The sequence below is a fragment of the Dipodomys ordii genome, unplaced genomic scaffold (assembly GCF_000151885.1).
Source record: "Dipodomys ordii isolate 6190 unplaced genomic scaffold, Dord_2.0 Scaffold1000003778, whole genome shotgun sequence".
NCBI lineage: Eukaryota > Metazoa > Chordata > Mammalia > Rodentia > Heteromyidae > Dipodomys > Dipodomys ordii.
Window position 1 is genome coordinate 1 of NW_012287395.1, and position 14128 is coordinate 14128.

Consider the following 14128-nt stretch of genomic DNA (forward strand, 5'->3'; position numbering starts at 1 on the left):
TGAGGGACAGCACCCAGGCCCAGAGTTCAAACCCCACGACCAACAACAACAATAACAAAAAGAATACGAGAGTAAGATAGAGGGAAGAGAGAGCCAGAGACAGAACTGAATGGCTGATGTGTTGCAGGTGAAATAGCATGAATCCTAAAACAGGGAGGGCACCCAGAGACTCTGTGTACCTTCCCACAGTGAGGTCTCTGTCTCCTCTGATCCCCCTCCTCCCCTGTTCCTCTAAACCAGGAGAAATCCAATCCTCACACCGAGTTCCACCATCAGAATCTCATCATTTCCTTGCTCTCGCTCTTCTTTGCGGGCACCGAGACCAGCAGCACCACCCTGCGCTACGGCTTCCTCATCTTGATGAAGTTCCCCCACATTGCAGGTAAGGCAGCCGATCGGTGAGGCCTGCGGAGCCTCTGTGGACTGCAGAGGTGGGCAAAGCATGAGAGAGATGCTGGCCTCTTTTTTTTTGGTTGGTCGTGGGGCTTGAACTCTGGGCCTGGGCGTTATCCCTCAGCTCTTCAGCTCAAGGCGAGCGCTCTACCACTTGAGCTACAGCACCACTTCCGGTTTTCTGGTGGTTTATTGGAGATAGGAGTCTCACGGTCTCTCCTGCCCGGGCTGGCTTAGAACTGCGATCCTCAGATCTCAGCCTCCTGAGTAGCTAGGATTACAGGCGTGAGCCACCAGTACCGGGCTAGCTGGCCTCTTATTCCAGCATCTCTCCAGGCTGTGGACGACCTCTTAACTAAACTTGACCTCTGCTGGGCAAAGAAAGAATTTTGATTCCTTCTTCCACTCCTTTGTCACATTGCTTAAAAAATTGAGCTATCCACTCATCAATCTACCCACTCCACCCATTCACCCATCCACACACCCATCCATCCATCCATCCATCCATGTATGTGTATATACATCCATCTGCCTATCTGTCCATCCATCCATGCATGCATACATCTACCCACATATTCACTCATCCTTGTACCAATCCATCCATCCATACACCCACCTAGCCATCCATCCATCTACCACTCCATCCATTCATCCTTTCACTCATCTATCCATACATTTATTTACCAATCTACCTACACACATATCCATCCATCCATCCATACACCCACTCATCAAGCCATCCAATTATCTATTTTTCTATCTACCCATATATGCATCTCTTTATTCACCAGTCTAGGTATCCACCTGCCTGCCCAAAACATCCATTATCCATTATCTACCCATCCAACCGTCTACCTATTTATCGAATCCATCCATCCATCCATCTATCCATCCATCCATCCATCTATCCATCCAATCACCATCCATCCATCCATCCATCCATCCATCCACTCTATCCATCTGTCCACCCATCCACTCATCTAGCCAATCAACCCATGCATCTATTCATCCATTCACCCACCCAACCATCCATTCATCTATTCATCCACCCATCCACTCACCCATCCATCTGCTCATTGATCGATTGATTTACTCATGAGTACCCAAGGGCACACACTTTTATTATTATTATTATTATTTTTGGGTCCGGTCGTGGGGGCTGAACTCTGGGCCTGGGAACTGTCCCTCAGCTCTTCAGCTCAAGGCTAGCGCTCTACCACTTGAGCCACAGTGCCACTTTCGGCTTTTTTCTTTTTGCTTATGTGGTGCTGAGGAATCGAACCCAGGGCCTCATGCATGCAAGGCAAATGCTCTACCACTGAGCCACCTTCCCAGCCCCACAAGGGCACACACTTTTATGTTGTGACATGCTGTGAATTCTTGCTGTGTCTCCCCCTGCCCTGTCCCCTAGAGGACTGTGCTGAGGGCAGCGATCACGGAGCTACTCGCTGCAGGTTGTCATGACGTCATAAACACTCGGGAAACAGTGTCCTCGCTGCAGTGTCTCCACGAGGTGCGGCTCACTGTCCCCCTTGTCTGTGCAGAGAGAGTCCAAAAGGAAATCAAGGAGGTCATTGGCCTTCACCGCCCGCCAGCCCTCGATGACCGCACCAAAATGCCCTACACCGACGCTGTCATCCACGAGATCCAGAGGTTCTCTGACCTCCTCCCTATCGGGGTGCCTCATGCGGTCACCAAGGACACTGAGTTCCGAGGGTACATCATCCCCAAGGTGAGGCATGCTGGGCCCCTCCCTTCCCTCCCTCTCCCTTCCCCCTTCACTCCTCCTCTCCCTCCTCCTCGACCTAGTCCTCATCCTCTTCCTCCTGCTCTTCCTCTCTCTTCTGCTCCTCTCCTCTGTCTCTTTCTCTTCCTTCTTCTCCTCCTCCCTTCTCCTTCTCCTCCTTCCTCCTCTTCCTCTTCCTCCTTTTCTTCTCCTTGCCATTCTTTTTCTCTGTCTCCTCCTCTTTCATCTCATTCTCCTTACCCTCCTCCTCCTCCCTCCTCCTCCTTTGCCTCCCACTCCTTTTTCTTCACCTTGAACTCAGTGCCTGGGGTCTGTTCCTGAGTTTTTGTGTTCAAGGCTGGTGCTCTACCACTTGAACCACAGAAGATAAGAGTTTCATGGATTTTCCTATCTGGGCTGGGTTCAAACTGAGATGCTGTAGATCTCAGGTCCTGAGTAGCTAGGATTATGGGTGTGAACTACAGGTGCCCAGGTTACCTCTTCTGTCATTAACCCTCTATCTCAACTTGCTGCTATTTTTCAACAGGGTCTCATTATTTTTGCGAAACTTAATAATCTATTTTCTTACATGTGAGTATATTTTATATATATATATATATATATATATATATATATATATATATATATATATGATGCTACTGGCGTTTGAACTTGGTTTTGGTTTTAGACTGGCTAGGCAGGTGCTCTAACAGCCAAAACCACACCTCCAGTCCAGTCCCAGAAAGAGCAATATCTTTGATCTTGTAACCTTTTCCAGAACACTGAAGTCTACCCCATCCTGAGTTCTGCTCTCCATGACCCACACTACTTTGCAAAGCCAGATGAGTTCAACCCTGACCACTTTCTGGATGCCAACGGGGCGCTGAAGAAGAATGATGCCTTCATGCCTTTTTCCATTGGTAAGTGGAATCCTCCATTCCTTTCCCGGACACCAGAGGGCAGGCTCCACCCTCTTCCTGAGACAGGCAACAGCAGGTGCTTGTTTATTGAGCATATAGCATATTCTAGCTGCTTAGTCTGAACCATCCCCATTCTGTCTGCACTACAAGCTGGTGAGGGGACTTGAGAGGTTAGATTATGTCCTAAAGATACATCTTGCGGTGGGCCCCAGTGGCTCACCCCTGTCATCTTACTCAGGAAGCTGAGATCTGAGGATCACAGTTCAAAGCCAGCCAGGGTAGGAAAATCCTTGAAACTCTTTTTTTTTTTTGGGCCGGTTGTGGGGCCTGAACTCGGCCTGGGCGCTGTCCCTCAGCTCTTCAGCTCAAGGCTACCTGAACTCGGCCTGGGCGCTGTCCCTCAGCTCTTCAGCTCAAGGCTAGTGCTCTACCACTTGAGGCACAGCGCCACTTCCAGCCTTTTTTTCTTTTTGCTTATGTGGTGCTGAGGAATCGAACCCAGGGCCTCAGGCATGCAAGGCAAGCGCTTTACCACTGAGCCACCTTCCCAGCCCCATCCTTGAGACTCTTATCTCTAATGAACCAGCAAAAAGTCAGAAGTAGAGCCATGGCTCAAGTCACTTAGCCTTGAGAAGAAAGTGCTCAGGACAGCACCAAGACCTTGAGTTTAATCCCCAGGTCTGGCATGCATGTGCTCCCACCCCCATCAACAACAACAACAAGGAAAAGAAACATATAGAGGCTTCCTACTGCAGACAGACTGAACTAATAGACTACGAGAACCAAGGAGATATCAAGGGTGTCCAAGTAGCCCTAAGGAAAAAGAAGGGAGAAAAGCCAGTCCCAGAACCAGTTCCAGGAGAAGGGCCTGCTTGAGCCCTCCTCAACACCTGCCTCCTCCATTCTAGAGGTGCCAAAAGATGTTGGACCCTTGCCCACGCAGGCGCGATTCCCCACCCACCCCACCCACATTAGGATTCCTCAAGGAAACCAATGTTGAGCTAACAGTCTATGAAACCTACTTTTCAGCTGGGTGCTGGTGCTCATACCAGTAATCCCAGCTGCTCAAGAGGCTGAGATCTGAGGATTCAAATCCAGCCCAGGCCAAACAAACAGTCAATGAGACTCTTAACTCCGATTACCACCAAAAAAGCCAGACGTGGAGCTGTGACTCAAATGGTAGAGCACCAGCCTTGAGTGAGAACTGCTGAGAGACAGTGCCTAGGCTCTGAGTTCAAATCCCAGGGTGGGCACAAAAGAAGTAGAGAAATGCGCACAGGACACCCACCTCAACTTCTCCTCCCAGCGTGAGAAGGATCAGTACCGTCCCCCAAAAAAAGGTGTACCCTGAATTTCCAGTCTGTAGTCCATTCCATCTGAAGGACACAGGCATCTGGGTGTAAGGATGAGGCCAGGCCAAGACTCTGCCCTGTCCCAGCACCCACAGGCTGCTCTTCTGTGCCCACAGGGAAGCGCATCTGTCTCGGTGAAGGAATCGCCCGGAGTGAATTATTCCTCTTCTTTACCACCATCCTTCAGCACTTCTCCTTGGCCAGTCCCGTGGCTCCGAAGGACATTGACCTCTCCCCCCGTGAGAGTGGCGTGGGCAGAGTGCCCCCCACCTACCAGCTGCGCTTCCTGCCCCTCTGAACGGGCTGGCAGAAGAGGGCTCAGAGGATTTGAGGTCATGAAATGTCCCCCACCTCTGTAGGAACGCCTTCTCCACCATCTTGGATGTGAACAGTCTCTCATGTTCATCGCTTGACCAGGCCTTTCTTCTCCTCTAAACAATTGCAAGCTGGGTGCTGATGGCTCATGCCTGTAATCCTAGCTACTCAGGAGACTGAGATCTGAGAATCAAAGTTCAAAGCCAGCCTGGGTAGGAAAGTCCATGAGACTCTTATCTCCAATGAACCACTGAAAAGCCTGAAGTGACGCTGTGGCTCAGGTGGTAAAGTGCTAGCTTTGAGCACAAAGAGGCTCAGGGCTAGCACCCAGACCCTGAGTTCAAGCCCCATAACTGACAAGAAAAATTTCAGCCTTTAGAAGCAATCATGCAAAACAACAAGAATGATAACAACCACAAAGCCCCTTTCTTGGGTGTACACATCCAGAAGCAGGGCTGAGAGGAGAAATTTGGCTCAAGATCCTTGTGTGGTTATGTTTCTAAGCCACCTGTCTAATGCAAAATGGCGCTCCCTTGCTCAGCTCCATGCCCCGCCCCCCCATCCATTGGCTTCCTGAGCTCTGCAGGATATGTTCAAGGGCTCTGCCTATGCCTTCTCAATACTCAACTTCTCTGCCCCAATGGGGTGGGTACAATGGCCACGTCTGTCTGTGTCTCTCTCTTGCTCATTTGCTCCCTCCCTTTCTCTTTGTCTGTCCTAGGGCTTGAACCCAGAGTGTCATGTTCTTACTTCATTTTTCACTCAAAGGTGGTGCTCTACAACTTGAGTCACACCTCCACCCAACTTCTAGCTTTTTTTTTTTTGTTTTTGATGGTTCGTTGGAGATAAGATGCTCGTGGATTGTTCTTGCCCAGGAGGTAGGGAGAATGTTGGTTTTGAACCGTGGTCTTCAGGATCCTCCAATCTCAGCCTCCTGAGTAGCCTGAGCCCCCAGCTGCACGCTGCTCTTACAGATGCACACGAGACCCTAGCACACAATGGCATCAGTGGTGTGTGGTCACACCGGCGTGAGTGGAGGGACCGGGTTCTGTGTGACTCCAGAATTTGTCTAAACTCTTCCCTGGGGCCACCCCTCGCCCTCCATGTAGATCCCAAGAAAGATGCACAGCATGTAAAATGCACTGCTTTCCAATGTGGCGTTTGGCTCATTCACAGAGTTGCACCATGACCGGTTCTGAGTTCAGCACATTTTGGTCATTCCTTCCACAACTTTGCACCTAATAAAACGATCATCCCTCAATTCCTGCCTCCCATTCCTCCCTCCCCCAGTCCTTGCACCCAGCAACAGGCCTGGTGTGGACTGGCTTCTCTATTTGGCAGATTTTCAATAAATAGAATCAGAGAAGGTGGCTCAGTGGTAGAGTGCTTCCCTTGCATGCATGAGGCCCTGGGTTCGATTCCTCAGCACCACCTAAGCAGAAAAATCCAGAAGTGGCACTGTGGCTCAAGTAGTAGAGTGCTAGCCTTGAGCTGAATAGCTGAGGAATGGAGCTAGGCCCAGAGTTCAGGCCTCATAACGGACAAAAAAAAAAAAAGAATCAAACAGGCGATCTCCTGTGTCTGCTGCTTTTACTCCACATGATACTTTCCATGTTCCTCCTCAATGAAAATGATCATAACCACCCAAGGCCATAGCCCTCTGGCACCTACATTCTCACCTTCCTCCCTTACTTCTCTCTGAACAAGCTTCTCCTTAATCCATGCCCCTGAGTGGTGAGATTCTTATATTGGCACCTTGGAGTACCTACTCTTTCTTTCTTTCTTTCTTTCTTTCTTTCTTTCTTTCTTTCTTTCTTTCTTTCTTTTTTTCTTTCTTTCTTTCTTCATTATCATCTATCTGTCTATTAATCTATCTCTAACTATCCATCTCTATCATCTATCTATCTATCCATCCATCTGTCCATCCTTTTATCTATTTTTGTGCTAGTACTGGGTCTTGAACCCAGGGCCTTACATCATACTTAGCTTTCTATGCTCGATGCTAGTACACAACTACTTGAGCCATTGCTCCACTTCTGGCTTTTTGTTGGTTCATTGAAGGTAAGAGTTTTATAGACTTTCCTGCCCTGGTTGGATGTGAACCATAACCCTCAGATCACAGCCTCCTGAATAGCTAGCTTTATAGTACAAGTCACTGGTGCCTGGAAATTTTTGTGTGCATACTCATTAAGGAAATTGGGTGACAATTTCCTCTTTTTGTGATGTCTTTTCCAGGTTTTGGTTATAGGGTCTCATACTGGCTTCATAGAATGACTTCAGTAACATTGTTTCCCTTCCTATATTTTTTTGGGGGGGGAGGAGGGTGGATAATGTGAGGACCACTTTTAAATCATAGCATAGTTTTGCCTACAAATATCTGATAGATGTTATTCGTGAGTCCACTGGTCCTGAAGGCTTTGCCTTTTCATATTACTTGTGTTTCTAGATTGTGATTTGCACATCGGTTGGGAGTAGATTTCTCTTGTATTTCCACTCAGATGAGAAGGAGCTGACAGCAGAATCTGGTTAGAAGCCAGATGTCTAAATGTAGTAGGGTGAGAATAAACCAGTGGAGAGAGCAAGGTTCAGAGAGGGTGGGGGAAGAGGGAGAGAGAATGAATTCAGGCGAGTGCATGCATACGCGCATGCACAAGCACCCACCCCATTGCCTTTAGAAAGAGCTCTTCACAGAATATTCCACAATGCTCTGTAAACAGAGTATTCTGCTTACAGAACATTTTGTATTTGTGTGAATATTCCACAATACTGTAAATAGAATATTCTGCTTACAGAACATTGTGTGTGTGTGTGTGTGTGTGTGTGTGTGTGTGTGTGAGCTTCGGCATTTACCAAACACTTGACATTTCACAATGCTTGGTTCTAGACAGCAGAGTTGAGCCCTTAGGAAGACTGGGAAGTCTACACAGTGACTTGTAAATTCCACACATTTTGTTTGCCAATACCTTGTACACGTCCATTGTTATGAGGTGACTTTTTTCCTCTCATGTTGCAAAGTACATATTTTGTGAATTCTTAGTAATGTTCACAAAGAGTTTTCCGTTTTCCCCACCCACCATCAAACAAACAGGCCAACAAGTGTTTGAGGGGAGCTCATGCACTGCTTCCCCTTGACCACTAGGCAGCAGCAGAGTGCTGAGTTGAGATTTGAGCTAAAGCTGGGGGCCACTAGCTCAAGCTTGTCAGCCTACCTACTCAGGAGGCAGAGATCTGAGCATTGTGGTTCAAAACCAGCCTGGGCAGGAAAGTCAATGATACTCTCTCCAATGAACTACAGTCAAGCCAGAAGTATAGCTGTGGCTCAAGTGGTAGAGTGCCAGCCTTGGGCAAAGAAGCTCAGGGACAGTGCTCAGGCCCTGAGTTCAAGCACCTCTACTTGCATGAGAGAGAGAGAGACAGAGGGAGAGAGAGACAGAGTCAGAGACAGAGAGACAGAGAGATAGTGTGATAGAGTGAAAGAGAAAGAGAGAACCTTCGAGGTGGGAGGAGGCAGTACCTGGAACAGGAAGGGGAGATCAAAGCTGTTCCTCCATGGATGGGAAGTGAGGAAGAGGAAGAGGAAGGGCTTGGAACTCTGCATAGGCCTTTATAAGGCAGCCTCAAAATAACCTAACATCTATCACTAAGCTCTGACCCTTAAAGCTTCTACCTCTGTCCACTTACACCCAGTTGGGGCCCAAGCCTTTTATGGAGGACATTCAGCGTCCAAACCACCACACCAGCCCCAGACCAGACCCCGGCGGCATCGCACCGCCCGGCCACAGCAGCTTGCGGTCTTTTAAGTTAACTTGATGTCAAGTATTTATGGAGCAAATTTCCCGTTCTTGTTCATCATGGGGTTTGAAGTCAGGGCCTGGGCACTGTCTCTTAGCTTTGATGCTCAAGGCGAGCACTCCACCACTTTGAGCCACAGTGCCATTTCTGACTGGCTCCAACAGTTTATTGAAGAGATTATTCTTTTCCCTTTGGCTTCCTGTCAAAGTTAAGAATTGGAATCTGGCTGCTGGTGGCTCATGCCTGTCATCTTAGCTACTTAGGAGACTGAGATCTGTTGATTGTGGTTCAAAGCCAGTCCAGGCAGGAAAGTCCCTGTCAGACTCTTATCTCCAATCAACCACTAGAAAGCCAGAAGTGGCACTGTGGCTCAAAGTGGTAGAGCACTAGCTCTATTAGTGGTAGAGCAAAAGAGCTCAGAGGCAGTGTCCAGGCCCTGAGTTCAAGCCCCACAACTGACAAAAAAATGAAGAAGAAGAAAAACCAATAAGTAATAGGAAGAAAGGAGAAGGCCCCTTCCCAGAGATTTTCCCAAGGGTGAATTCAATATATTGTACTCAGGGAGGAGATTATAAGTTACATAAACCCCCTGCCAAGGAATCTGTTCCTCTGATGGCATTATACCCAGCACACCTGAGTTTCAGGATATTTAGATTTCAGTTTAAGCTCCCAGAAACTATTTAGGAAGGATCTGAAGCCGAGGAGCAAACCTCTCTCTCCGTGTGGCACAATGGACCTAGGAGGGGCCTTGACCATCTTTCTGGTGCTCAGTATGTCTTGTCTGTTCATCCTCATGGTCTGGAGTCAAATCAACAAGGGAGGAAAGCTGCCCCCAGGCCCCACCCCAATTCCTTTCCTGGGGAACGTGCTGCAGGTCCGCATCGATGCCTTTTTTCACTCTTTCATAAAGGTGAGTCTGTGGGCCTCCCCCCACAGGAGAGGAAGCCATGAACCCCACGGCCAGGTGCCCAGGGCAAAAGCACACATAGGGGACAAACTTGGTTGGCCATCTTAGAATGTGGAAAACAATCCCAGAATCAGAAACTTCACGAGAACTTACTTGTGCATCGGGGTACATCTCTGCTTAATGTCAGGAGTTTGGAAGACAAGGGCTCTTCTTATGCTCAGATTATTTTACAAGTTGGAGGGTCAGTTTCTCGAGATTCTAGAAAGTTAGTGTGGGTGCCAGTGGTTCATGCCTGAGATCTGAGGATGCTGTTTCAAAGCCAGCCTGAGCAGGAAAGTCTATGAGACTCTTCCCCCTAATGAACCAGTTAAAAAAAAGCTGGAAGTGGGGCTGTGGTTCAAGTGATAGAGCACCAGCCTTGAACAAAATAGCTCAAGGACAGTGCTCAAGCCCTAAATTCAAGTTCCAGGACTGGTAAAATAATTCCTCTCCTCCTGGCAACAAGCTCAGCTCAACCACATCAGCTACTCCTCCCCAGGGCTTTTCTTTGTGGTCCTTCCTTGCCCACCACTTTTCCAGGGTTGCTGTGGACCCCTCCCCACTTCCTGAATCCTGCTCCTCCAACTTTGACCCCATTTAGAGGACTCTGTGGCTTCTCCTAGCCTAGGATCGTCTCTCTGCAGGACACCCCTTCCCTCTCAGCGCCACTCCTGCCTAGAGGATCCCCTTTGATGCTGAGACACCTTGCACCTGCCTTCTTTTCCCTAGCACTCAGGGGACCCCCCCACCCTCTTGCTCCCTGCCCACAGCCAGATCATTGCCAGGCTCACTCACCCTATGAGCCTTGAGCAGATGGCCCCAGGCACAGCTGGAAGAAGTTACCCAGTAGAGGCAGTGGCAGCAGCATCCATCTCTGCAGGTCGACTCTCTCCCCTCCTCCCAGGGGCTGGGCCAGAAGAGATCAGGTGCAGGAGGGTGGAGAGGGCGGGGCAGGGGCGGGGCTCCAGCATGCCCCTCCTCCTGGCTGGCCAGCTTGTCTCTCTTGGTGTTCAGATTTCTCCTAGGAACCCCAGCCTGATGTTGGGGACACAGGCATGAGAGGATAACCCAGGTCACCCCGGCCCTCCTCTCACTTCCCTTTTTATTCTGGGATCAGATTGGGGGGGAGGGCGTGGGGCTCCCAGATAGGAAGTAGTAGTATGTAAATAAAGGGACTGTGGCCATCTGAGGCTTGGTTTGCTTGCAGCCACCTGCACCTGATACTATTGATTGATCGTTCTATTTATTCCCCTGGAGGCCACTTGCTGCAGGGGTGGCAGAGGTAGAGTTGGCAGCTTCTAGGAAAAGCCAGATGCCTTGAGTTCAGCAGCCTTGCTTCTAGGTGCCCGTTAACTCTTTTGCACCAGCAAGTTTGTGTTCAGGAGTTTTAAATTTATTTTTATTTTCTTGCCAGTCCTGGGGCTTGAACTCAGGCCTTAGGCACTGTCCCTGAGCCTCTTTGTGCTCAAAGTTAACTCTCTACCACTTGAGCCACAATGCCACTCCTGGCTTTTTTCTGAGTAGTTCTTGGAGGTAAGAGGCTCACGGGCTTTTCTGCCCAAGCTGGCTCTGAACTGGGATCCTCAGATCTCAGCCTCCTGAGTAGCTAGGATTACAAATGTGAACCACTGGTGCTCGGCTGTGTATTCAGGATTTAATAGGAACACCACTTCAGCCTGATTGAAAATAGAGCCAAGTCCAGATATAATAAGCAATACAAATAACTGCCTTGCTGTGTGCCAGTGTCTCATGCCTGTCACCCTCACTACTCAGGAGGCTGAGATCTGAAGATCTCAGTTCAAAGCTAGCCCAGGCAGGAAAGGTTATGAAACTCTTATCTCCAATGAACCAGCAAAAAGCCAGAAATGAAACTTTGGCTCAAGTGGTAGAGCACTAGCCTTGAGTAAAAAGCTTAGGGGGTGGGCACTGGTAGCTCATGCCTGTAATCCTAGCTACTCAGAAGGCTGAGATCTGAGGATCATAGTTCAAAGCCAGCCTGGGCAGTAAAGTCTGTGAGACTCTTATCTCCAGTTAACCACTAGAAAACTGGAAGTGGTGGTGTGGTTCAAGCAGTAGAGCACTCACTTTGATTTGAAGAGCTCAGGGACAGTGCCTAATCCAAGTGCCCAGACCAAGAGTTCAAGCCCCACGACTGACCAAAGAAAAGCTTAGGAACAGTGACCAAGTCCTGAGTTCAAGCTCAAGAACACACACACACACACACACACACACACACACACACACACACACACACACAAACTGCAAAAGAGGAAAGCTTGGTATTTCTGTGTCCAGTGTACATGCCTCTCTCCATGCCTTTCTCCCCAGGGTTGGAGGAAGGACAGGACTAATAACATTTTACAAAGAGGGATGGAAGCTGCCCCCAAGGAAAAGAGAAGCAGAGCATCTGCCAGGCAACAATGCCTGTGACTGTGGCCAGCCACCATTTGCTGTCCTGAGAACATCATCAGCCGCCTCTCACTTGCCTGCACCTGTTTCCTAACTGTGCTCTTCCCTTGTCCCTTCTCCCAGTTCTCTCTCTGTTTTCCTGCCTTTGTTTTTATACCAGTATTGGGACTTGCACTGAGGACCTTGTGCTCTCACTTGGCTTATTCATTCATTGGCTGGCACTCTACCACTTGAGCCATACCCCTACTTCCAGCTTTTTGCTGGTTCTCTGGAGATAAGAATCTCATGGACTTTCTTGGCTGAGCTGGCTTAGAACTGTGATCCTCAGATCTCAGCCTCCTGAATAGCTAGTGTGACAAGTTTGAGCCACCAATGCCTGGCCATTTTTGGTTAATTTTTTTGTCAGCTGTGGGGCTTGAAGGCTGGGCCTGGGTGCTGTCCTTGAGCTTTTGAGCTCTATCATTTGAGCCATAGCACCAATTCAGGTTTTTTTTTTGGGTCCAGTCGTGGGCCTGAACTCTGGGCCTGGGTGCTGTCCCTCAGCTCTTCAGCTCAAGGCTAGCACTCTACCACTTGAGCCACAGCGCCACTTCCAGCTTTTTTCTTTTTGCTTATGTGGTGCTGAGGAATCGAACCCAGGGCCTCATGCATGCAAGGCAAGTGCTCTACCACTGAGCTATCTTCCCAGCCCCCCAATTCAGGTTTTCTGGTGGTTAATTGGAGATACAAGTCTCACAGACTTTCCTGCCCAGGCTGGCTTTGAACTATGATCCTCAGATCTCAGTCTCCTGAGTAATTAGGATTACAGGTGTGAGCCCTGGCACCTGGCTATGGTTAATTTTTAATAGATGAAATCAAATGGACTTTACTGCCCAACCTAGCCTTGAACCTTGATCCCTAGGATCTCAGATTCTTAGAAGCTAGGACTATAGACTTGAGGCCCTGATGTTCATCTCTGAAGAAATGATTGAAGGATAACTTGACAGCCTCTAAACATTCACCCCAAAGCAACAAGTGTACAGAACAAAGATGTAGAGGTTGCTACAGGAAGATTTCACAGTAATTGAATCATTCTGGGTAGATCCTGGCCTCCCTCCCATGCTGACTCCTCACCCCAGGCCAGAAGATACATCCATACCACACATGCTTCAGCTGCCAAAAGCCAAGCCTCTTCCACTCTTTCCTACAGCTACATCTCAGCAGAGCCAGGTACCAGGGTTTGGCAAGGCTTAAATGAGAGCCTAGCTGAGTACCATGGATTTTTCTAGAAGGCTGTCAATCCTGGGGTTCCTGTAGGCTGGATGTTGGAGATACAAGTTCTAGAAATTGCTGGAGATTATTTTGTTCTAGATCCTCCAAGCCAATGGTCTGCAGCTGGCCTTACTATCCTAGGTTAAGCCCTGGCCTGTCTCCTCTCTGGTCCACTGCACTGAACTCACTCCTGGATCTTTTCTCCTACAGCCTTGCTTGTCTTTAGTGGTCTCTCCATTCATTTCTTCCAAGTTGTTCCACCCAACACACAGAACTTTAGGAAGTGGAATTTCAAGAACCTGGCTGTTTCCCCAGGCCTTGTACCAAAGGCATTCTGGCTGGGGACACTGTTAGTTGACCTTTGACCACCAACTGATGTCTCTAGACACATCCTTGACCTCTATGGCTTCAGGTACTCCTTCGCCATTCTCTCAGACACTCTCCTCTCACCCCATCTCCCCAGTCTCCTTGAAAGAGGAGTTTTCAGAACCCAGGATCAAAGTCTAGGAGTTGCACATGTCAGATTGGGTCACTACCCCTATCCACCAAACTAAAGGACAGAATGAAGGGTAGAGAAAGGGGATTTATTACCTGGCAGCCACAGGAAGGCAGGCTTTAAGATCTCTTCAACCATCTTCCAGGGGTGCAGACATTTGCGTTAGGCTTGAATAGATGAGGACCTGGGGGCAGAAAGGGAGAATGTATGCAGCCACAACAGCCCCAAGGCATACCTGTGAGCAGAGGTGAGCAGACAAGGTCTCACAGCCCCTTGGTCTCAGGATAGCCCAGGTGGGGCCTTGGGACAGCAACAGTCATTGACCCATGGCAAAGCCTTTCTTGGCTTCTATGATGACTGTCCAAGATGGCTGTCCAAGATGGCCGTTCAAGATGGCTTCCAAGATGGCTGTCCAAGATGGCTGTCATAATTGCTCAAGACAAAGGATTTGAGGTACACAGTGAAGGTGTCAGGGCTACCTGGTTGTTACCCTGTTCCCATTGATTCATGACCCAATTTAGGAGTCAG

General features: G+C 48.9%; 1 protein-coding gene across 1 annotated transcript; it reads left to right on the forward strand.

The window, feature by feature from the left end:
- Window positions 1-234: 234 nt before the first annotated feature.
- Window positions 235-4907, forward strand: LOC106002869 (cytochrome P450 2B1-like; the record flags this gene model as incomplete). Its single annotated transcript, XM_013037623.1, has 4 exons — window positions 235-382; window positions 1938-2125; window positions 2898-3039; window positions 4508-4907. Coding segments are annotated over 4 exons (660 nt in total), but the record flags the coding sequence as incomplete, so codon positions are not given.
- Between the last annotated feature and the right edge of the window lie 9221 nt (window positions 4908-14128).